Raw genomic sequence first — 25,312 nt, 5'->3', positions numbered from 1 at the left:
AAGACTTTAGCAGACTCCAACAGGTTTTCTTCCAGGATTGACCTGTATTTGCACCCGGATAACTAGAACGCCTATGCTACTTCATACCACAGTTTGTCCAGGCCCACATTACAATACATCCTGTGTTTCTTTGTCAAACTATACAAGGATGTGATTATACTTAACCCTGTCAAAACCAGCTAAATTTATGTTTTTCATTTATTTCAATTCAGTTTAGAGAGAGCACATATAATTAGTTACAGTAAAAGCTCAGTCAATTGCTATATCTAGGAGAGAGAAAGGGTTAAACACTGAAAGACAGGGCCAAGTGGATCATCTGTAGAAGGTGAGCATTAAGTTGCAGAAGCTTGGACGATGCCCCTCTCCAGAAAGGTGTCACAGGTAGACACAGAGTCAGGCCAGGTGTAGCTTCTAGGAAGAGAAAAGAGAGAGAACATAAAGTTAAAAACTGAAATAACAGCAAATAATGCAAATGGAGAGTAGTGTGAGAATGTAGTGAAGAGGGTGAAAGTGTTCATTATGTCCTCCAACTTCTTAAGCCTATAGCAGCAAAACTACAGAGATAGTTTCAGTTTATTTATTTATATAGCGCTTGTTTACAACAATGTCGTCTCAAGGCACCCCACAAAGGGTCCGGAACCGCGCGGGGCCGCTGGGGAGGCCAGACCAAACCTTCGAGTGCCAGAGCCCGGCCAGCCCAAAACAGGCCACGTGTAGGGGCCCTAAGTAAAATAATAAACTGATAAAGTTTGTCCATCTAGAGCCCACTGGTGGCCATTGTTATACTAAAAACCACAAGGATTGGGAGTACCTCTCTCTGTCAGACTGATTATAACCATTGGAAAAGAGAAGGGGTCACACAGGTAGCAGAAATGGAGGGTGTGTTTGCACCTCAACCATAACTGAGCCGGTTTAGGCTAAACCTGACTCCCCCTTACTCCATCCAACAGGGAGGGAGGAAGGCGGAAATAAAAAATAAGGAAGACAGCTCAGGATAACCTAAGTCACTCTAACTATAGGCTTTATCAAAAAGGTAAAGTTTTAAGCCTAGCCTCAAAAATAGACAGGGTGTCTGCAATTCAATTTATTTCAAAAATACTTTATTCATCCCAAAGGGAAATTAATGTTGTTGTAGCTCATATTATGCAAGTTTCTTCAAAGAGCTGTTGTAGATGCTGATGGCTATGGGCAGGAAGGATCTCCTATAGTGGTTTATCTTACAGCAAATCTGAAGAAGCCTCTGACTGAAGACACTCTGTTGTTGTACAACAGTCTCATGAAGAGGATGCTCAGGGTTCTTTATAATTTGCATCATTTTATGAAGAATCCTTCTTATTCTTCTTCTTAGTCTTGTTATTATCATTATTCATCATTTAATTGAATATTCAAAAAGTCAACATTCCCATCAGTAATGTGAAAGGTTGTAATTGTTTAGCTGAACTTGCAGCATTTCACATTGTTTCAACTGGGCTGAAATGATCCCCTGAGCAGTCCTAGATATACTATACATGGTCAAAACTCCTATTTTGCCGTATGTCACATACAGTCATTATTAATAAATTAGAATATTTTTGAAAAGTTTATTTATTTCAGTAATTCACTTCGCCTAGTGAAATACTTTATATAAATTAATTACACACAGACTGAAGTTTTTAAGCCTTTATTTTGGTTAATCCATCTTTCCATAAACTCTGACCACCTTCCCTGTCCCTGCTGAAGAGAAGCACCCCCAGAGCATGATGCTGCCAAAACCCTATTTGACAGTGGGGATGGAGGGTTCAGTGTGATGTGCAGTGTTAGTTCTCCTCCACACATAGCATTTGCATTTTGGCCAAAAAGTTAAATTTTGTTCTTGTCTGACCAAAGCAGCTTCTTCCCCGTTTGCTGTGTCCCTAACATGGCTTCTGGCAAACTGCATACGGGACTTCTTATGGTTTTCTTTTAACAATGTCTTTCTTCTTGCCACTCTTCCATAAAGACCACATTAGTTTTCTTGTGGACAGATTCCGCCACCTGAGTTGTGGATCTCTGCAGTTCATCCAGAGTCACCATGGGCCTCTTGACTGCTTCTCTGATCAGTGCTCTGCTTGTTCGGCCTGTAAGTTTAGGTGGACGGCCTTGTCTTGGTCGGTTTGACAGTGAAGATGGTGTGTTCAGAGTATTAGTTCTCCACCACACGTAGCGTTTTGAATTTTGGCCAAAAAGTTCAATTTGGTATCGTCTGACCAAAGCATCTTCTTCTACATGTTTGCTGTGTCTCCAACATGGCTTCTGGCAAACGGCACTTCTTATGGTTTTCTTTTAACAATGGCTTTCTTCTTGCCACTCTTTCATAAAGACCACATTTGTGCAGTGCACAACTAATAGTTTTCTTGTGGAAAGATTCCCCCCTTCTGTGCTGTGGATCTCTGCAGTTCATCCAGAGTCACCATGGGCCTCTTGGCTGCTTCTCTGATCAGTGCTCTGCTTGTTCGGCCTGTAAGTTTAGGTGGACGGCCTTGTCTTGGTCGGTTTGACAGTGAAGATGGTGTGTTCAGAGTATTAGTTCTCCACCACACGTAGCGTTTTGCATTTTGGCCAAAAAGTTCAATTTGGTATCGTCTGACCAAAGCACCTTCTTCCACATGTTTGCTGTGTCTCCAACATGGCTTCTGGCAAACGGCACTTCTTATGGTTTTCTTTTAACAATGGCTTTCTTCTTGCCACTCTTTCATAAAGACCACATTTGTGCAGTGCACAACTAATAGTTTTCTTGTGGAAAGATTCCCCCCTCCTGTGCTGTGGATCTCTGCAGTTCATCCAGAGTCACCATGGGCCTCTTGGTTGCATCTCTGATCAGTGCTCTCCTTGTTTAAGTTTAGGTGGATGGCCTTGTCTTGGTAGGTTTACAGTTGTGCCATACTCTTTCCATTTCCAGATGATGGATTGAACAGTGCTCCGTAAGATGTTCAAAGCTTGGGAAGCCATATGCCTGCTTCAAACTTCTCCACAACACCTGTTCTGGTGTGTTGTACTTCATGATGCTGTTTGCACCCCAATATTCTCTTAACCAACCTCTGAGGCCCTCACAGAGCAGCTGTATTTGTAATGAGATTAGATTACACACAGATGGACTCTGTTTAGTAATTATCAATCAACAGGCCACTTCTCAAGGCAATTGGTTGCACTCAGAGTAAAGGGAGCTGAATACTTTTTCACACCACACTTTTTTATACATTTCAGTTTTTTATTTGTAAAAAATGTTCCACTTCACAATTGTATACCACTTTGTGTTGGTCATTCACACAACATTCCAATAAAATATATTTATGTTTGTGGTTGACAAAGGTAAAATATATTTTCGATAACTCCTCCTACATTATAAGCTCAATCAAGGTGAAACTTTATACATACCATCTACAGAGTTAGCGGGAAAAATGGTGTAAAGTCATTCTTAAATTTTTGAATGTTTTTTAAAGCTACGTGCGGACAAACTTTAATCACAAGCTAGCACAATAGTTAATTGACTATATCTGTACAATATTTCTTGATTTCCAAACAAGGTTTGAGATCCTGATAGGGGATGAGCTATTGTGTGTATACATTTAGTTTGAAACATATTCAATCATAGGGGGCGCTATAGGCACAAACGTTTATATCTGCTAAACGGATTGATGGATTGACACACAACTTGGTAAATATGCTCAAGACCTTGGCCTAAGGACATACTGTTAATATGATTAAGAAGTTGGCGTGGTCTGTATGCTATTTCACATTTGACCTTTGAACTCAGTGAATTTGAAAGATTTTGTCAGGGAAATCACAGATCATATGCAGAATTGTACTACCTAGGAACATAAAAAACTTTCTGAGTTTCACCACTAAATGGCGCTGTTATAATGTAAAATGAGATTCGGTGAATATCTGTGAAATGGCTGCTTATTCTTTATTCCTGGATGTTCTTTGAGGTCATTCTAAATCATGTGAGTTTGTAACAAAAAAATCGTAGAGTTAAGCTAATTAGTAATAATCTTGCGTAACTTGCGAAACCTATTTTCGTTTACTCCTCAGGGCCGAGGCGAATCGAAGTGAAAATGTTGTTGGTTAACTTTTAGAGAATTTTCTGACAAACTATGGTTATAACGTGACTTTTTAAATTTTGGTCATTGTTACTAATATTATTAAAATGATCATTAAAAGTAGGGACATGATAAACAATGTACATTATTCCACATATAGATATGGTTATCTGAGAATATTTAGGGAATTTTATGAAATACCATGTATTTTTTTTTAGAAATCTTTCAATTTGGCTAAGTACTATGGAAATTCAATTCAGTTCAATTCAGTTTATTTATATAGCGCCAATTCACAACACGTCATCTCAAGACTCTTCACAAAGTCAGGTTCATACAATCCAATTAATCCTAATCATTGAACAGTGCAATCATATTCAGTTATTTATTCAAATTGGATAAACAATTTTCTATCTAAGGAAACCCAGCAGATTGCATCCAGTCAGTGACTTGCAGCATTCACTCCTCTCAGATGAGCATGTAGAGACAGTGGACAGTCACTGGTGTTGACTTTGCAGCAATCCCTCATACTGAGCATGCACGTGGCGACAGTGGAGAGGAAAAACTCACTTTAAACAGGAAGAAACCTCCAGCAGAACCAGGCTCAGTGAGAGCTGCCATCTGCCACGACCGACTGGGGGTTTGAGAGAACAGGGTAGATAAGATAGATGTAGCTCCTTTAGTCCTTTGGGGGGGGGGGGGACTACAGTCTGCACTGTGGCACTTCTAGTGTTAAGCCAATCCTTTGCAACCTTTCACAGGTGGTCTGTTAGTGTAGTGGGTTACGCCTTAAAGACTCTTCCAACACTCGTATTCCACAAATAGTGCTTTGAGAGGATTGCCATATAACATTCTATGCCTAATCTTCCCATTGAATCCACATGACCCGAGTAGTCCAATGATTAAAAGTGTAGCCTGTAGTATGAAAGGTTGGTGGTTCAAAGTTGACAGTTTTTTTGTTTGGGATTTTTTTTTTTTCCACATAATTTCTGGATTATAAGACTCTATACTGTGAATTATGTTTTAATGGTTGTTACAGCATTAATCCACACTCATTAAAAAAAAAAAAAAAGTTTTTATTTTTGTTTTTCTCACACCAGTGTTGTGGTTTGCTTTATATTACATATGACCAATCACAGAGTAGTCAAAACTGCTGCAGACCACAGATGTCAGCATTTTGTGTGAAGCCTGCCATGTAAAGGGCCAGGACAGGGACCCTGAAGATCACCCATGCTACTTCCCCAGAAACTGTGGCAGATCAGTGATGTTGTTTATAATGAAATAGGGATTTTTAATTAATTGTTAATTTTGGGACATTGTGTTGTACAAAATGCTTTATAATTTTTTTGTTGAAGACCATTACATCTAGGGACAGTCTAAACAATGTATATTATTGCTGTTATAGACATGGTTAATTGAGAATATTTTGAAAATTATGAGGCGTAGTGATTTTATGAAACTTGCATAAAATGCTCTGTTAACTCAAAATACAAATTACAATTTTTTGGTGAAACATATTTGGTCTCAGGCCATGGGACTTTTATATCATACTTCTGTCATTAAATGCTTACTTTAGTAAATTTTAAGAATTTAAGGAGACACTGGATCCTCCATGATTTTTTAGTGTTTCTTCAATGTTAGAATGTTGCCACAAGCACGCAAGTGCTAACCTATATTAAATGATGATTGCGTGCTGTGATGGCGGGGCACATGACGTGGTGTGCTGGGAGTGGCGGGGCTTGGGGCAGACTTGCTGGGAAGGGCTTGGAACCCATTCATAACTGCTTGCAGTTCTAGTCGAACTTGAAATTGTCCTCAGCAGTTTGTGCAACAACCTATTGAACATTAGGTCAGGCATAGGCAGAATAGAACTGTTCCTACGTGTGCTGTGACCCCAGTGAAAACATTTTGTGTTTCACTTTAATAGTAACCCACCTGCCTGACCAGAAGAGATCAATGTTGAGCTATTTCTATGCATATGCTAAACTCAAAGTTTCCATTCTGCTTTAAAGTGATTAAATTATTGTAAAGTGTCTGAAATAAAATAAGTAAACACTGATGTTAAAATATACTTTTTCTAAATACTCAAAAGTTGATTTTTACCCACTTATTCATATTAATAAAACCCTTTGTGTGCTAAGCTGATCTGTTGCAGGTATAGTCATTGTTCATAAAGATAGGATGATCAGCTAATTTTAACAAACATTTTTATATAGGTTGTACACATTTTATATCTTCCTGATTAGAAAGTATTCACTTTAGAAATACTGGACAATATAGGCCTGCAAATTAGGAAAACTGCAAAAAACAGATAGAAGTGAGCAGAAATAGCCTACTGAGTCTATAAAAGCCTGAAGAGAATTAGGTCAGTGATCAATACCAACACAACTAAGAAAACCTTGACAAGACACTGGAGAAATACTCCTGCAGAGTGGCGAACAGAAGATGGCCTGTCACTGTTGTCAGGACTAGATATGGCAGCTCTGGACTCATAGGTCCTCTACAAAGGCTTGATGCTTATACAGCCTGCATAACTGATCATTTTATATTTGAGCTCTAAAAATATAAAATGATCAGTTATGCAGGCTGTTTAGTAAAAAAAAAAAAACAATCACAAAATGCTTAATGTGATGAGTCAACGAACTGGACTACATAAATACTCATGAACAGGCATCATGAAGACACAGTAAAGTTAAAGTAGGTACATTGGTTAGGAGGAGCACCCTAGGCAAGGCCATTTTATTTGTTGCGCATTTCAGCAATAAGACAGTTTAAAGTGCTTTACATGATAAAAAAGGACATTGCAGGGACAAAAAAGACATTTCAAAAAATAACAGTGCAGATAAAGGTCTGATAAAGGAAAGGAAAGAAAGTTGGACTGCAAACTAAAGATTAATGAATGCATTTGATGCTTTTGGGTCCATAATTGTTTAACATAAAATCCGACGTTTCTCCCTGGGGAGGATGCAACTCCTTAGAACTGTTCTGACCCATTATGTGTCTCGATAATAATATAATGATAATAATGGTAATTATATCAGTCCATGTCTGGACCAAGAGTCAGAGACTCCCTGGTGCTCTGTACCTTCCTCCTAACTTCTTCCAGGAGAGCCCAGCTCAGCCACGGTCTGTCCGGGAGGGTTCTGTTACAATGAACTGCTTCTCACTGTGGACAGCGAGGTCCTTTACGCTGTCTGCTCCAAGATGGAAAATCCTTATTAACCTTTATGCCCAGTAGAAACTTTTACCAATATGTTTCAGTTAATAGTTTAAATTGAGCATTTAAAATCATTTTTAAACAAATGGGGTTTTAACCTTAAAAGAACCCAGGGTTTCAGTATTTTTGCAGTTTTCTGGAAGTTTATTCCAGATTAGTAGAGCATAAGAACTGAAAGCTGCTTCTTTATGTTTGGTTCTGATTCTGAGGATGTGGAGTAGACTTGAACCAGAAGATCTGAAAAGTGTGGACGATTGATACGATAACAGACCTTTAATATATTCTGATGCTAAGCCATTCTGTCATTTATAAACGGAAGTATTTCAAAGTCTGTTATCTGAGATACAGGGAGCCAGTGACTTTAGAACTGGGGTGATGTGCTCTACTTTCTTAGTTTTACTGAGGACGTGGGCAGCAGGGTTCTGGATCAGCTGTAGTATTTTGATTGTATTTATAAGCAGAACAGTGAAGATACTGTTGCAGTAACCAATTTGACAAAAGATAAACATATGGATGAGTTTTTCGAGATCCTGCTGGGTTATTAGTCCTTTAATACTGGAAATGTTCTTCAGGTGATAGAAGGCTGACTCAGTGGTTATCTTTGTGTGTAACTGAAGGTTCAGGTCTGAGTCCATCACTAAACCCAGATTGTGGGTCTGATCTGTGGTTTCTAGCTGTATTAACTGAAGCTGTGTGCTGACTCTTAATTGCTCCTTCTTTGGTCCTAAATAATTACTAACATTTTTTTTTATTCAACTGGAGAAAATTATGGCACATCCGTGCATTGATTTGGTTTATGCATTTAGCTAATGCTTGAATAGATTCATAGTCACCTGGTGACATTGAATGTAGAGCTGTGTATCATATACAGGGGTTGGACAATGAAACTGAAAAACCTGGTTTTAGACCACAATAATTTATTAGTATGGTGTAGGGCCTCCTTTTGCGGCCAATACAGTGTCAATTCATCTTGGGAATGACATATACAAGTCCTGCACAGAAGTCAGAGGGATTTTAAGCCATTCTTCTTGCAGGATAGTGGCCAGGTCACTACGTGATACTGGTGGAAGAAAACGTTTCCTGACTCGCTCCTCCAAAACACCCCAAAGTGGCTCAATAATATTTAGATCTGGTGACTGTGCAGGCCATGGGAGATGTTCAACTTCACTTTCAGGTTCATCAAACCAATCTTTCACCAGTCTTGCTGTGTGTATTGGTGTGTTGTCATCCTGATACACGGCACCGCCTTCAGGATACAATGTTTGAACCATTGGATGCACATGGTCCTCAAGAATGGTTCGGTAGTCCTTGGCAGTGACGCGCCCATGGAATGCCATGATATGGCAGCCCAAACCATTACTGATCCACCCCCATGCTTCACTCTGGGCATGCAACAGTCTGGGTGGTACGCTTCTTTGGGGCTTCTCCAAACCGTAACTCTCCTGGATGTGGGGAAAACAGTAAAGGTGGACTCATCAGAGAACAATACATGTTTCACATTGTCCACAGCCCAAGATTTGCGCTCCTTGCACCATTGAAACCGACGTTTGGCATTGGCATGAGTGACCAAAGGTTTGGCTATAGCAGCCCGGCCGTGTATATTGACCCTGTGGAGCTCCCGATGGACAGTTCTGGTGGAATCAGGAGAGTTGAGGTGCACATTTAATTCTGCTGTGATTTGGGCAGCCGTGGTTTTATGTTATCCACCCAAACACCCCTTTCAGACAGCTTCCTCTTGCGTCCACAGTTAATCCTGTTGGATGTGGTTCGTCCTTCTTGGTGGTATGCTGACATTACCCTGGATACCGTGGCTCTTGATACATCACAAAGACTTGCTGTCTTGGTCACAGATGCGCCAGCAAGACGTGCACCAACAATTTGTCCTCTTTTGAACTCTGGTATGTCACCCATAATGTTGTGTGCATTTCAATATTTTGAGCAAAACTGTGCTCTTACCCTGCTAATTGAACCTTCACACTCTGCTCTTACTGGTGCAATGTGCAATCAATGAAGACTGGCTACCAGGCTGGTTCAATTTAGCCATGAAACCTCCCACACTAAAATAACAGGTGTTTCAGTTTCATTGTCCAACCCCTGTACATAGTTATGGTAACTTATGTTGTTGTTTGTTATGATCTGAGCTACCCGGAGAATATATATAATGAATAGGAGGAGTCCAAGGATGGAACGTTGGGGAACCCTGCATGTGATTTTTGTTAACTCTGACATAAAGTTACCTACTGACACACAATATCACAGTCTGTTGTTCAACCTGCCTGTTACTAACGTTCTCTCACCCTAAGAGGCGCTCATGGTTCGACCCTCCGCTCTCTCCTCCACCAACAGCGGCAGGTTAGTCAGCAGTTGGAACAGCTCACAGCCTTAATGCAGTACACTCTGGGAGTTATGCCCGCCTCACCACCGGAGGGCGCTGAGGCACCTCCTGAGTCCCAGCAACTTCCTCATAGTCGGGAGGTAGTTTGCCCTAGCCCGGAGAAGTTTTCTGGGGAGGTTGGTAGCTGCCGGGGGTTTCTCTTACAGTGTGCCCTTGTCTTTAATAGGTCTCCACAGTCATTTCCCCATGACAATGTGAGAATTTCCTATGTGTTGGGCCTGCTGACCGGCAGAGCACTGCGGTGGGCTGAGGCTAGGTTTTCAAATCACAATAGTTTTGGCTGTTCCTATGACGAGTTCATTAAAGAATTTAGGTTGACGTTTGACATTGACATGGACCGATCTAGTGTGGTTCGCTGTTTGCGAGCGTTAAAGCAGCTCGGCCGGCCCCTGACAGAGTTCACTATCGATTTCCGCATACTGGCAGTTGCGTCGTGTTGGAACTCCAGCGTGCTAAAATCTACCTTTTTCCAGACTCTAGATGAGAGTTTGAAAGACGAGCTCTCCCTTCTGGAGGAGCCCGAGGGACTTGATGATTACATAAATTTGGCCACCCGCCTGGACAACCGGATGAGGGAGCGGTCCGCTGCTAGACCACATCTCGTCTCCTCTCCGTTGTCTCTGTCTCAGCCGGTGCAGCCTCCGAGCCAGTCTGAGCCTGAGCCCATGCAGTTGGGAGGGGCCCAACTTCCTGATGATGTGCGGCAGCGCCGCAGGAGGGCTGGGCGATGCTTTTACTGTGGATCTGCTGAGCACTTTATTTCTGTTTGACTGGTCCGCCCAAAAGGGCGGGTCCGCCGGTTTTGATGGGGGACCCGGCGGACCGACGACCACCCTTGCTCTCCCGCTTCATTCTACCGGCTACGTTGCTGTTAGATCAACGTACTATTCCCTTGTCTGCTTTATTAGATTCTGGTTGTGAGCTAGACCTGATAGATCAGGAGTTGGTCAGAAGACAACGCATTAAGACCGAGGTTTTGCCTATTCTGGCTTTGGATGGCCAGACTCTCCATTATATTACACACAGAACTGAGCCTGTAGAATTAGTGTTATCAGGGAATCACAGAGAACGCGTTACGTTATTTGTTTTCCCCATTTCCCAGGCCTCGTTAGTCCTGGGTTTCCCATGGCTACAGAACCACAATCCTCACCTGAATTGAACTGAATTAAGAGTCGAATCCTGGTCACCCCGGTGTTTATCTACCTGCTTACAATCAGCTGTTACTCCTAGAATTTCTGAGGAGAGGGTGGAGGATGACCTTTCAGACCTCACCCAGGTGCCGCATGAATACCATTACCTTAGCCCCGTTTTTAGTAAGACACGGGCCCTTTCTCTACCACCTCACCGCCCCTATGATTGCGCAATCGATCTTCTGCCAGGCGCCCCATTGCCCCCATTGAGAAATATATTGGGGAATCGCTCGCAGCCGGCATCATTCGGCCATCCTCGTCCCCGCTCGGTGCGGGTTTTTTCTTTGTTGATAAGAAAGATGGCTCCCTACGCCCTTGCATCGATTATAGGGGGTTTAATGCAATTAAAAATAGGTACCCATTACTTCTTCTCTCAGCGGCTTTTGAGCCTGTTCATGGGGCTACTATCTTTACCAAGCTCGACCTTAGAAACGCATATCATTTAGTTAGGATCCGCCGGGGGGATGAATGGAAGACAGCGTTCAAGACACCTCTCGGGCACTTTGAATATTTAGTGATGCCGTTTGGACTGTGCAACGCACCTGCAGTTTTTCAGACTCTTGTAAATGACGTCTTAAGAGATTTTTTGGATGTATTTGTTTTTGTATATCTAGATGACATCTTGATTTTTTCTAAGACTGTTGAAGAGCACCGCCGTCATGTACGCTTGGTTCTGCAGCACCTCCTGGAGAACCAACTATTCGTTAAGGCGGAGAAGTGCCACTTTCATCAAACTTCCATCAGCTTTTTAGGTTTTATCCTTGAAGGTGGACAGGTTCGCTCTGATCCGGACAAGGTGAAGGCTGTGGAGAACTGGCCAACCCCAACCTGTCGAAAGCAGTTGCAGCGTTTTTTGTGGTTCGCTAATTTTTATAGGAGGTTTATCCAGAACTACAGCCGCATCGCCAGTCCTCTGACAGCATTAACATCCGTCAGAGTACCCATCACCTGGTCTCCCGAAGCTGAAGCAACTTTCAGCCTGTTAAAAGAGAGGTTCGCTCAAGCGCCGGTGCTCATTCATCCTGATTCCAGAGTGCAATTCACCTTGGAGGTGGATGCTTCTGACACTGGGGTGGGAGCGGTGCTCTCCCAGCGTCAGAGCCAGGACGGCAGGCTTCATCCCTGTGCCTTTTTCTCCCGTCACCTGGGGCCTGCAGAGATAAATTATGATGTTGGGGACAAAGAACTGCTGGCCATTAAACTCGCCTTGGAGGAGTGGCGGCATTGGCTGGAGGGGTCTGAGTTACCTGTGCTGGTTTGGACCGATCATAAAAACCTGTCATATATTCAGTCAGCCAAACGTTTAAATCCCCGTCAGTCATGTTGGTCTCTTTTTTTTTCTCGATTTAACCTGTTAATTTCTTACACACCTGGCACTAAGAACGTTAAGCCCGATGCTCTGTCTCGGCAATTCACCTCGGATGACACTGAGAAAGAAGCCGCACCCATCCTGCCCCCAAGCTGCACCGTAGGAGCTGTAACTTGGGAGATAGAGGACTGCGTGCGTCAGGCCCTCCTTGCTGACCCGGGCCCGAGGACCGGTCCGCCTAACCGCATGTTCGTTCCTGCAGCAGTTCGGGGCCGGTTGATTGCCTGGTTCCACTCTTCAAGAGTTGCCATTCACCCGGGGGCCAGTTGAACTATCGCAGCTGTTGCCAGGCGATTCTGGTGGCCCACACTGCATCGTGATGTCAAAGAATTTGTATCTGCCTGCCCAGTATGTGCACGGAACAAGACGTCGAGCCAACCACCCGCGGGCCTCCTGCAACCGCTAGCTGTACCTCTCCACCCTTGGTCCCACATTGCAGTAGACTTCGTCACAGGATTACCATCTTTTTGCGGTATGACAACCATTATGACTATTGTGGACAGGTTTTCTAAAGCCTGTCATCTGATTCCTCTTAGGAGATTGCCATCAGCCCTCCAGACCGCACAGCTCTTGGTAAAACATGTATTCCGGCTCCATGGAATACCCCAGGACATAATGTCGGATCGGGGACCCCAGTTCACCGCCCGGCTATGGAAGGAGTTCTGCACGGCTCTGGGGGCGAAGGTTTCTCTGACTTCCGGTTTCCACCCTCAAACCAACGGGCAGGTAGAGAGGCTCAACCAAGAGTTGGAGGCAGCGCTCCGTTGTGTTGCATCCTCTGATCCCGTCGAGTGGAGCACCCACCTGTCTTGGGTCGAGTACTCGCATAACTCGCACATCTCAACAGCAACTGGATTTACCCCGTTTGAGGTCTCCCTGGGTTATCAACCCCCCCTGTTTCCGTCCGATGAGGGGGAAATCACTGTGACGTCTGCGCGTCAACACATCCGCAGGAGCAAGCGCATCTGGACCGCAGCTACAAAGGCGCTGCATCGGACGGCAGCTCAGAACAAGCGTTACGCCGACAGGCGCCGTGTCTCGGCCCCGACCTACCATCCGGGTCAGCAGATGTGGCTCTCCACACGGGACGTCCCTCTCAAGTCCCTCTCCCGAAAACTATCTCCCAGGTTCATCGGTCCTTACTCCATCGAGTCCCTGGTTGGGCCAGCCTCAGTTCGACTTCGTTTGCCTGCCAGTTTCCAGATTGAGCCGGTTTTTCACGTCTCCCAAATTAAGCCGGTCCAGACCAGCACACTTTGCCCTCCAGCTGTGCCTCCGCCACCGCCCCGGGATTTCCAGGGCCACCCAACCTATTCAGTCCGCCGGATCGTGGACTCCCGTCGACGGGGCCGAGGATGGCAGTACCTCGTTGACTGGGAGGGATACGGTCCGGAGGATCGCTCCTGGGTTCCGCGATCCTTCATCCTGGACCCGACGCTCGTCCGGGACTACTGGGACTCCCAGCCCGGATCTTCAAGACCGCTGAGTGGCGGTCGTTGAGGGGGAGGTAGTGTCACAGTCTGTTGTTCAACCTGCCTGTTACTAACGTTCTCTCACCCTAAGAGGCGCTGGAGCTGCAGACCGGAGTGTTGACAGGTGTACGTCATTGCTTCATCAGCTGGAGGACTATATGAGGGTGGTAGTGTTTACCTGGTCATTATCTGCTGAATTCTGGAAGCTCCACTTGTTTTTTTGAGCCTTGATTAATTGTCCGTCTTGTTTCCTTCGTCATAGGCTGTTCACGCCAAGCTGGGGTTTCCTCCTGAACCCACCTCCTGTCAAGACTGGAATCTGCTGCTGCCCTTGCGAGTCCTCCAGCTGGAAGCGCAACCTGTCCACCACTTTGTTACCTGGAACATCAGATCGCTCCAATCGTTTCCGTGCAGGCACTACCACAGACTTGAACCGGTTTCTCCCCCTGGCGGATCGATCGCCTTCCGGAAAGTGAGCATAGGTCTTTGTTTGAATATTCCAATCTGTTCCTCCGCTCACCTCTGTTCTTCTTTTGCAGTCTGTTTCTTGATCGCTCTGCCCACCTCGTTCCTGAGTCAAAAATAAATAAAAGAAAAACTTAATTTACTCTTCTCTGTCTGAGTGTCCTTTGCATGTGGGTCAAGTCGGCCTTAAAAACTATAACACACAAAGTCCACCCTAATGAATGTTTTACAGATGTTTTTGTAACTACATTTATTTAAATCATATTTTTGCAGACAATATAACCTATTTTTTATTAGTTTTCAGTTTCAATTCTCCTACTTTGTTTCTTCTGAGACTTATTCTATCTATAATAAAGGCTCAAGGCCACAATATTAAACATGAAGACCTCATACATTAATTAATGGTTTTTGTTGTTTTGACCATATTCTTTTTAAATTTTAGCCAAAATATGAGACTGGGTTATGCATACTTTGATGTAAAATTATTTTCCACTTAATGAATTCTTGTTTTGTCCAATCCCATGCCACTTGTACATTATAAAACAGTTGCAAATAAACAAATCTCTTTCAATTTTATCGTTAAATAATACACTCAGGTCCAGCGTGCTGAGAGACTATAATTCCATGAGCAGCTCTCAGCTGGCACAAAACACGTTTTGTTTTACTATACAGTATTTCTGCCTTCATTTATTTTTTGCCAGTATTATGTGCTTTATTTATTCTTCTAACATATATATACATTTATTTAACAAGATAATGTGAAAATAATTTTAAATAATAAAGAATAAAAAACAAATAAATTCTGTCTAAAAATTCAGTGTGTTTTCTTTCTAATAAAAATGGGTTTGTTTATCATATATTTGTAACAAGACTTAAAATTGTTACCCTAAATATAATTTGTATCATACATTCTGTTAAAACCCCCATGGCATAAATTCCCTTTGCTTTGAATTTAATTCTTAATTTGGTGTCCCATTAAAGTCTGGTGGCACTGATAAACTGTATTTCTGATAAAAAATGTCAGCTTTATAGATACTAAAAAAATTGATGAAGAACATTTTCATGGAGAAGAATTATTCCTTTTCTGCAGTTAATGTGTTACTTTCAGCTCAAAGGCATGTTGGAGTTAGTCATGTTGGAGTTACACAGTCCAGGTGGAATCTTACGCGATACAGCTTGGACAGACAACCTAAAATCAGCCTTCTCTGTCTGCTGCGGATTGAGAAAAAGGTCACTCATGTTATTTCATCTAAACCTGATTATTGCACCACTTCATTCTAGAAAAAGCACAATGTCCAGACTGTGGCTGATACAAAATGCCACTGCTAAGCTTTTAAAATGGACCCAAAGAACATTCCACAATTCCCCAATTTGTTTTCTTCAAAGTATGTCTTAAAATGTATTTAATAGATTTTCCTGGTTGCTCCTAGAGCCCTGCTTATATCAGTAACCTTTTAACCTTTTACGAGATGCAGTGAAGCTTGACATCTTGTGGACATTCAATAATAGTAGTTCCAGAAATTCAAAACATTTGCAAAGACTTCATACTATTGTGTGCTTATTTCACAAGCCCTCTTCTTTCTAAGCAGAGACATTTGATGACGGAGTATAACAAGTATTAAACAAATTCATTATTTTTGGGAGGTTGCAGTACTATAATCTAACATATAAAATGTAGAATTTTTTCAGTGGGGAAAATAAATCCTGTTAAGAGATCATTTGTTTAACTAAATCACTGGTGGCACAATTACTGGTACACCAAACAATGCATCAATGAAGCAGTGATCACAGATCATTTTTTAACTATTTTTTCCCTTTCTAAGTTGATCACAGTTGCTGGAAACTTAAAATTTGCAATCCGTGACGTTCTGTTTCCCTGGGGTATAAATGTGAAGAGATACAGAGATATACAATGAGTAGAATGGTAAGGGAGGAAAGATAAACCTTCAACGCTTACTATTGGAGAAAGTCAGCAAAGATTGGCATCGACGTCCCACAGTCTGTATAACAACAATTAGATACTCTGCACTTGCCCACTGGTTGTCCTGGAGGCATTCCAGAAAATCCTTCTTTGTTCTACGCATCTGTAAACATATGAAGTTTTCTAAACTCTACAGGAACTTTAAGTAAAGGTCTGTTTTTTGGTCTGATGATAACCTGGGATTTAAATGATCTGAGGAATAACCCTGTGACATGTTAAAGGAGATTTAGTACTATCCGTTTAGTTAAACAAGCTGTGCTAAGTTTTAACAGCAATAATTGTGCCACTAGTGATTTTGTTAAAAAATATTTTTCAACATGGGGTTTTCCTCTGAAATAAATAAACTCAAGCCACAGGATTGGGATTTTCTAAAATACTCAGTGTGGTAAATAAACAATTTAAAACTTTTTATAGCTCTTTTCCAGGGGTACCAATAAATGTAATTTGTACACAATCATCTACATTACAGATATGTTTAAAGCCCATGGCTGAAGTAGGAAAACTACCAGAACCTCTTTGTCCTGATAAATTTAACTTATTTCTGCCTCGCAATTGCCAACATAGCACCTCTGTCTGCTGCTGTCTCCTGGTAGATGCTCCGAGCGTGTCAGAGGGCAGAGATGCTGGAGTGACGCTGGGTCAGAGAGGAGTGCTCGAGTGTGAAGCTGATGCAGTGCCTGAGGCAGATTTTGAGTGGTATAAAGACAACAGAAGGTAATCACAGTAGAATTACACTTTTACATTTAGGAGAAGGAAGTAAGACAATAAGACTTAAACAGATATTTGTTGTGCAGTTTTAATTAGGCAATTTGATCAGGGTCCAGTCTTGCAGATGATAGAATTGGGGTTGCAAGTACAATAATAATTTTTCTAAGGTTTACCTGCTGGCATATTTTTTTTTCCATATAGGGTCCTTAATGGTTTTGATGACATTGAGATTTTCAACACTGGATCCCTGTCAAAGCTGACCTTTTACAATGTATCTGATGGTGATTATGGGAACTACACATGTGTTGCCATCAACAAACTAGGCAACTCAAACACAAGCTTCCTTTTGTATGGTGAGTATATTTGTGTGAAAAATAAAATATAGTTGATGGGTTTGAAAAACTATTTCAGGCCCTTATGTTCTACAGCTGTTCAGAAGAGCGGGTTTTAGCAGTCATATTAGACAATCAAACATGAAAGTAAAAAATTATGTTCATTGTTACGATGTTTTTAGCTGAACTGTACGTTAGTGGGTTTCTTCAGCATTGGCAATCTCTTCCAACAGCATGTTGTTACTCTTGCCTACTACTACAACCTTTGCCTCTGGCATCTTCTGGCAATTCTTACTCCTTTATTTTATTGATATGTATAGAAAGAGCAGTTAGAATCCACCTTTCCATTAGGATGGTCTATTACTCTATCAGTTCTGAGAAGTTAGAACTAAAAAAGCAGAGTCCGTTCTTTAAAGGATTCAGTACCAGGCGCCCTGCTGGGCCATCCCACACTTTATCATCTTCAGTGCCTCCTCTCAACATTTTGTTCAAATTGTTAAAATGTAGGATACCTGTTAATGATGTGAAAAGGATTTTTGGCTAATTAAAATGTGCTCAAATTATAATCAGCCTCTTTTCTGTCACGCATTTTGTGAAAATAACAACTTATCTGCAAGTGATAACATGAAAAGTGTTAAAAATAGCTCAGGTCTAATCAGTCTGGAAGATCAAGTTTCAAGTCCTGTCACAAATTATCAGTTGGATTTAGGTCTGGACTTGGACTAGGCCATTCTAACACATGAATATGCTTTGATCTAAACGTGGTAGGTTTACAGTTGTGCCATACTCTTACCATTTTGAGATGATAGATTGAACAGTGCTCTGTGTATTATTCAAAGCTCAGAAAATTGTGTAATAAAGTAATTGGGGTATAAATATCCTCACAACAAGGTGCAGTTTTTTTCACTAAGGTTCTTTAAAATAATCTCTAAGGATTTCGTAGAACAGCTGCATTTATACTGAGATTAAATGAAACACAGGTGGACTCCATTAACTAATAGGGTGACTTCTGAAGGCAGCTAGTTTGGGTTGTTTTATTTGGCGGTATCAGAGTAAAGGTTACTAATTACAAATGCATGCAGAAGTTATTGAACCATAACATTTTCCTTCTGCTTTACATACATTTACAATACACTTGTAGTTATAACTTGACAAACGTTCAATGGATATGAATGTTTTTGCAAGGCAGTGTAGCAGCCTATAGCCTGTCTGAACAGGCTTTTATGGCAATATAAAGCCACAAGGAACAGATAGAACACTTTTGGGTGAAGAAGCTACATTTTCCATGTCAAACTCAAGAAAAATGGCTGCACTGTTTCTAAATTTCCTGTTTATGCCTAGTATTTAAGGTGACCCTGAAATTATAGATGGAATGATCACTTTATCAACATATGGCAAGGAGAATTAAGATGCTGATATGTTTCTGTAAGTAAGTTGGCCTTCCTGCACAACCTGCAGTTCAATAAAGCTGTTGGCAATTTTTTTCTTTTGACCTCTACATGATATAACTGTGCAACCAGAATTTAAAAAAACCTCACAGGCCTTTCTCAAGTATTCTCAATGACGTGTTGTTCTTATGTTACGATTTATGTTTTTGTTGCACTTGTTTTCCTGATGTAGTGGTAACTGAACCCACTAGCTCAACACTATTGCAAGGTTAGTAATCCATACCAGCATGTATTTTAGCTATGTAAAGAAAACATTAAATGCATGCTGGTAAATCCTGGAACATTGCCATTTTCACAGACTGATTGTTGGTTCTGTTTTCATTTCTGTATTTGCCTAGAAGAAATATATACAAGTACTCATAACCCACATATTGTCACATTAAAACCACATACATGAATATATTTTATTGGAATTTTATGTGAAAGCCCAACACAAAGTGGTAGACAATTGTGAAGTGGAACGAAAATTATACATGGCTTTTTTTTTTTTTTTGAAAAACAAAAACTGAAATGGGTATTGTGCAAAAGTATTCAGCCCCCTGAGTCAATACTTTGTGGAACTAGTCTTTTAGGGTAGGTCTCTACCAGCTTTGCACATATAGTGACTGACATTTTGGCCTTTTCTTCTTTGCAAAACAGCTCAAGCTCAGTCAGATTAGATGGAGAGTGTTTGTGAACAGCAGTTTTGCTTTCCCTGTCCCTGCTGAAGAGAAGCACTCCCAGAGCATGATGCTGCCACCACCATATTTGACAGTGGGGATGTTGTGTTCAGAGTGTTAGTTCTCCACCACATGTAAGCGTTTTGCATTTTGGCCAACAAGTTCAATTTTGGTCTTGTGGACCAAAGCACCTTCTTCCCCCTGTTTGCTGTGTCTCCAACATGGCTTCTGGCAAACTGCAAATGGGACTTCTTATGGTTGTCTTTTAACGATGGCTTTCTTTTTGCCACTCTTCCATAAAGACCACATTTGTGCACGACTAATAGTTGTCCTGTGGATAGATTCCCCCACCTGAGCTGTGGATCTCTGCAGTTCATCCAGAGTCACTGTGGGCCTCTTGGCTGCTTCTCTGATCAGTGCTCTCCTTGTTTGGCTTGTAAGTTTAGGTGGACGGCCTTGTCTTGGTCGGTTTACAGTTGGGCTATACTCTTTCCATTTCCAGATGATGGATTGAACAGAGCTCCGTGAGATGTTCAAAGCTTGGGAAATATTCTTATAGCCTAAGCCTGCTTTAAACTTCTCCACAACTTTATCCCTGACCTCTGGTGTGTTCCTTTAACTTCATGATGCTGTTTGCTCCCCAATATTCTCTTAACCAACCTCTGAGGCCATCACAGAGCAGCTGTATTTGTACTGAGATTAGATTACACACAGGTGGATACTGTTTAGTCATTAGCAATCATGTGGCACTCAGAGTAAAGGGGGCTGAATAATTTTACACATTGCACTTCTCACTTTTTTTTTTGTAAAAAATGTAATAAATGATGTATAATTATCATTCCATTTCACAATTGCATTCCACTTTGTGTTGGTCTTTCACATAAAATTCCGATAAAATATATTTATGTTTATGGTTGTAATGTGACAATATGTGGAAAAGTTAAAGGGGTATGAATACTTTTACAAGCCACTGTAATCTCTTGGCTCTTTTATTCCTTCTTAAATCCTGCATTTTAACATCCATGTATGTTTTAATTTTTGTGGGACTGGTTTAAATCTCAAAGAGGATAAATTTCAAAGCAAACTGCCCTACATTTATAATATAAATCATTGTGAAAATGGCAAATTCAACCACCTTTTATTAATCATGTTTCATCTCTCTCCTCTTTACACCTAACTGGCCCTCTGTGTGACATTGGCTTCATTTTGATTTTTGCATGCTCCTGTTGTAAGTATTCATATTTTATCATTTATTATGTTTTTGAGTAAATCTGTGCACCTGTACATCCGACTGAGCATAACAGTCTTCCAACACAAACACAGATTTAGAGATGGTGGTACTGTTTGTTTCTTCTAAATTATTCAAACAGCTATAATTTCTGCGGCTCATGTGTACAAGTCTCTTAGAAGTGACTAACCGGTGCTGCTGGGAAAGGGATAAACACCTCACCTATTTCATGCTCCTTGTAGCTGTTAGTTGCAGCATCTTTTCAGGAAAGCCACTTTCTTAAGACAGCAGGAGTGTATTAATGGCTTTTCTTTTGAATATGAGTGAATATAATTATTCTAATAAAACATATGCAGGATTAAAGATAATCCGCTGTGGCAGAGCGACTGGAAATAGACCCCAAAGGATACTGTGGACTAGTCAAAATTCGGGGGGAAATGATTAGTCACTGTATCAAAAGCTTCATAGTACAAAGTAAAAGATTGGCTTCAAATGTTTTTAGATTGACCTCCTTTCTCAGAAGAACAAAATAAAAACCATATGTTTCTCCATCTGTGAACTAACAGTCACGTCATGGTAGGTACGTACTTCGGTTTTGGGGCTACAGTTGGTTAGCAAAAATAAAAATAAATCCCAAAATCTAATCTAAAAATATGACTTAATATACAGACAAACAATCAGCTTTCGCTAGGCAAGGAATCTATGCTGGCTGTAAGTCAAAAAAGTAATGCTTTTCAGTATTTCTCTTGTTATGAGAGTAGTGCAGATTAACTTAAAAAAATTCATAAAAATAAATAAATAATTCTAGTAAGTTATTCAGGAAAGTCACATAGGCCATCTCCTGTGTGGCATTAAAAACCATTGTTACATTGGTCTACTTTGGAGTTTCCCCGATTTCAGTAGCAGGCCAGATCATTCCCAAAAATGCCTCTGCTGTTCAATGTTTGTTCAGCTGCAGGTTTCATTTGGTATCATGTTATAAAAAAAAGTATTTGAAGATGGCTATAAACTTGGTTACCAAAGAAAAAGCTTATTCTGCATTCCATTTGTCTTGGAAGTTAGAATTCGTTTTTTGGGGATGCCATAAAACCCACCTGAAGTGTGCCTCTGTGGAAATCAAATAATGTAGATCATTTCATCATTTCATTGTGTACCTAATAGTATACAGCAAAATGAGACAGCATTTCTCTTCAACAACAAATAATGGTGGAACAAAAATTAAATACCCAACAATGGACAAAGACACTAAACAAAAAGTTAAGTGCAATACATTCTCAAGAGAAATTCAGCCTTTCAGTATCTTGAGGCAGGAAGCTTCTGGTCGTGCTGCTTTTGATGATGTGTTACCATTTGCTGCTGATTAGACTTTCCATGGGAGGGTTTGAGGTGTCTCTGACAATACTCACGCCTTGACTCCGAAACAGATCCTGGACAGTGCAGCTTCCCCACTATCCTCTGCATGGCCTGTTTGCTGCCATGTAACCAGGCTGAGATGCAGTATATCAGAACTCTCAGCTAAAGCTCTGTAGAATGTTGTAAGGATGCTCGTTGGGGGGATGTTTGTTTCAGTTTCTTCCAAAATTGCAGTCTCTACCAGGCTTGTTTCATGATCCTAAGTGAGGTCATCACAGGTCTGTACTCCAAAGATTGTAATTCACTCTCTTTATACAACACTTACTGATGCTCTTGGTGTGTGTTAGTTTGTGACCTCAGTAAATCAGTGTTGATGTTCTTTGTTTGAGCACGTTGAGCACCAGGTAGTTTTCTCTGCACTAGCCATCTGGTTGACTTCCTCCCTGAATGTTCATTCATCATTTTTATGAATTAGTGCCACAACTGTGGCTTTCTCTGCAAATGTAATGAAGAGGTTTTCTTCATGTGCATGTTTGTGTGTTTGTTGTGTGCACAGCAATGAGCACGTAGCCTTGAGGGGAACAAGTGCTAGGCATGATCAAGTTAGAAATGTTTGTTGTAGTTAGAACAGACTGTGCCAGGACTCTGTCAGTAAGTTCAGGATCCAGAGACAAGTTTTTAACCCAACCAGATGAGGTTTCCCTTTACCGTCTGTGGGAAAATAATGTACAAAATCTGGCATCACTGTCTTTATATTCCAAATGAGTGAGCACTTCAAACAGAGTGGTGGATATTGCAGTGGGGGCAATAGGCAAACTGGAATGGATCTAGTGATGCACGGTTGTTGGCTGTGCTGTGTAGTTTAACAAGTTGCCCAAATATTTAGTTATTCAGAAATGACAGAACATGTTTTTTGCTACTGGTTTCTGTAGAGGTTTTGAAGCATCTGGGGATGATGGCTGAGGAAGACATTAAAGACGTCGGTTAGAAGATCTGCCAGTTCACCTCAAGCTTTGAAAACACACTCTGGGATGCTTCTATAACCTGCTGCTTCATGTGGGTTGATCTTGCTTAAAGTCCTTTGAGTGTTAGCTGTGTTGATGATGAAAGCTGACATGTCATATAGTGGAGGGGAGCCAGGTCTTTTTCTAGCTCTTAAACACGTACCAACTTGCAGAAAAGTTGTTGACCCTGCCTTGAAGGGAAAAGTTGCTGCCTTCAGGCATGTAGGTGGTTTTATAGCTTGTTAGTGCTTTGATTGCCTGTCACCTTGGTCTGGTGTTCCCTTTGTCACAGAGGTGCCCCTGTGTCTTGATCTCTTTTGAAAATGCAGACTTGCTGCGCAGAGAGCAGCCTTGTGCCCTGTCCCATTGGCTGCAAATGTGGCTCAGTCACTCACATTGATTATCACAAGAAATCACTAACATTTAAACTGTAAATAAATAGTTTGTTCTTGCAGCTTTCAGTATGATTTATACAAATGGAAGTCATGGTGGATTTTAGGGTTTTGAGAAATCTGCAACTTTCTCAGTAATAATTCCAAATCTTAGTGTTGGAAGGATGGAAGTTGTCATTCACAGGTTCGAATGCTGGAACTTGGAACTGACAACTATCCAGTACAAGTGGACTGTTAGTCCAATGTTAGTTATTATATAAGCTTGAGAGTCCAAATAGGAAACCGATGTTTACTCCATCTCATCTAAGTTGACACTTGGCCTAAATAACGTTATGTAATCACTGTATTCGTTATAATCAGTTTGTTTGATGCATATTATCACAATGCCACACACTGTGTTTCATTCTCTAACAATAAGCTGATTTATCAGCAGACAGAAGCTTCATCTAACAATTCATCCATCAGTAGTAAAGAAGTCTGTGAAACTTACCCAAATGTATTTCCCCCTTTTTTTTCCTTCCTGTCAGGACCGAGAGCAGTTCAGGATGGCAGTGGCGGTGCGAAGGCAGTGCACATTCACACCTGTCTCCTCTTTGTAGCATTTCTGCCCTTCCTGCTACGTTTTTGAAGAGGATTGGATTTGAAAATAATTGCTTTGTTTGCGTGTGTGTGTGTGTTTTTCCCACCAGAAACTTAAACTGATGCACAATGGAGTATCTTGCAAAGCACTGATTTTGACCTATTTAATAAGATTTGGTTGTCTCTCTTTCCTCTTTCAACTGAACGTTTTCAAGATTTTTGTCTAAGTTATATAAATTTGTGTTATTTCCTTTGACATTTCAAAAGCTAAGCTGATATTTAAATGTCTTTATTTTATTCCAGTGGTTCTTTGATTTTTAATCACATTGAATATTAATTTCAACTGCAGGAAAATGCAAATGTAAATGTAGAGCTAGTATGAGAGTTGAATGATAAATACCTCACAGTCAAAGAGTGAAACAGGAGCAATGGAGAGTACCAGAAGACTGGGAGCCTGACATTATCATGTTGTAATGTATAATTATCATTATTCAGTCTGCTTGTTGGAGGCAGAACTTTAATGTATTTTTCTTCTCAGCGTTGTAATATTATTATAATATATTGGGAGTTGTGTAATGCTAATCTTTATTTTAATTTTCCAAAAATATTTAGTCTTGAATATGTTTAAGGTGAGAACAGAAAAGATGAAATTGTAATTATTTACAAATATATTATTGATTCTGTCTTTGTTGCGTTTTTTTTTTTTTTTTTTTTTGGTTTCCTGTATAATCTGTATGCAAATATGTTAAGTATATTCATAATAATATTAAGTACTTAGAAATGGTGACGGAGTTAATTCCATTTTTGTAATGCAAATTTATGAATGTTTCTTCCTCATGCCATTTATACATAACACATCATTATTTGAAAACAAAATAAAGTGGGCCTGCTCATGTTCAAAACAAGCACTGGAAGATTTACTGAATCATTCTCAATGTGTTAACAGAAAATAACCTGCATGCACTAAAATATAAATAATTGAATGGGTTTAAGATTTCACACAAACGTTTGGGGTTTTCCTTGATGAACATCAGCTGTACCAATACTGCGCTAACCATGTTTGCGGTTGGTGAAATTCAAATAACCCACATTTTTTGGGAAACTATTCAACAGTTTGTCTCTTTTGTTTTTTAAAAACAAATTATGTTTGTTCTCAAATAAGAAGAAGTCAAACAGGGAGTTGATTTTACCAAGTGCCATGTGCTGCTCCTTGATTGATCAAGCCATAAAGAGAAAACGCTTTATCAACATGTTGATATACAAACAACTAGGGGTGTTACACATCTTGAGCCATGAATTCTTGTAATATTAAGAAGAAATTATATTTCACAGAGTAAAGTCTGTCTCACAAAGCACCATTCAGTTTATTTTGGCATGGGAATGAGGCCCATTGGTAAGTTCCATGAAACCTTGTTTTATAGTTGTTTAAGATTCTTATTAGAAAGATAAAACCGAAGTGGTTTTT

At 40.7% G+C, this 25,312-nt stretch overlaps 1 protein-coding gene across 7 annotated transcripts in view; it reads left to right on the top strand.

The window, feature by feature from the left end:
• The window catches only part of ntm (neurotrimin), a 564,691-nt gene extending 539,939 nt beyond the window's left edge, over positions 1–24,752 (top strand). For 2 of the 7 annotated variants that reach the window (XM_047378903.1, XM_047378901.1), the window contains 4 exons: positions 16,738–16,858; positions 17,054–17,205; positions 18,805–18,840; positions 23,796–24,752. In XM_047378903.1, the coding sequence (XP_047234859.1) occupies positions 16,738–16,858; positions 17,054–17,205; positions 18,805–18,840; positions 23,796–23,896 (410 nt within the window). In that variant the 3' untranslated portion in view covers positions 23,897–24,752. Of the gene's footprint in view, positions 1–9,405; positions 14,171–16,737; positions 16,859–17,053; positions 17,206–18,804; positions 18,841–23,795 lie in introns of those variants that run through there. The other 5 variants (XR_007040255.1, XR_007040256.1, XM_047378902.1 and 2 more) reach the window with 4 other exon arrangements.
• Positions 24,753–25,312: the final 560 nt, after the last annotated feature.

This window comes from Girardinichthys multiradiatus, chromosome 11 (assembly GCF_021462225.1).
Source record: "Girardinichthys multiradiatus isolate DD_20200921_A chromosome 11, DD_fGirMul_XY1, whole genome shotgun sequence".
Lineage (NCBI taxonomy): Eukaryota > Metazoa > Chordata > Actinopteri > Cyprinodontiformes > Goodeidae > Girardinichthys > Girardinichthys multiradiatus.
Note: the sequence above shows the minus strand (reverse complement) of the source record. Positions and strands in the feature narration are given on the sequence as shown.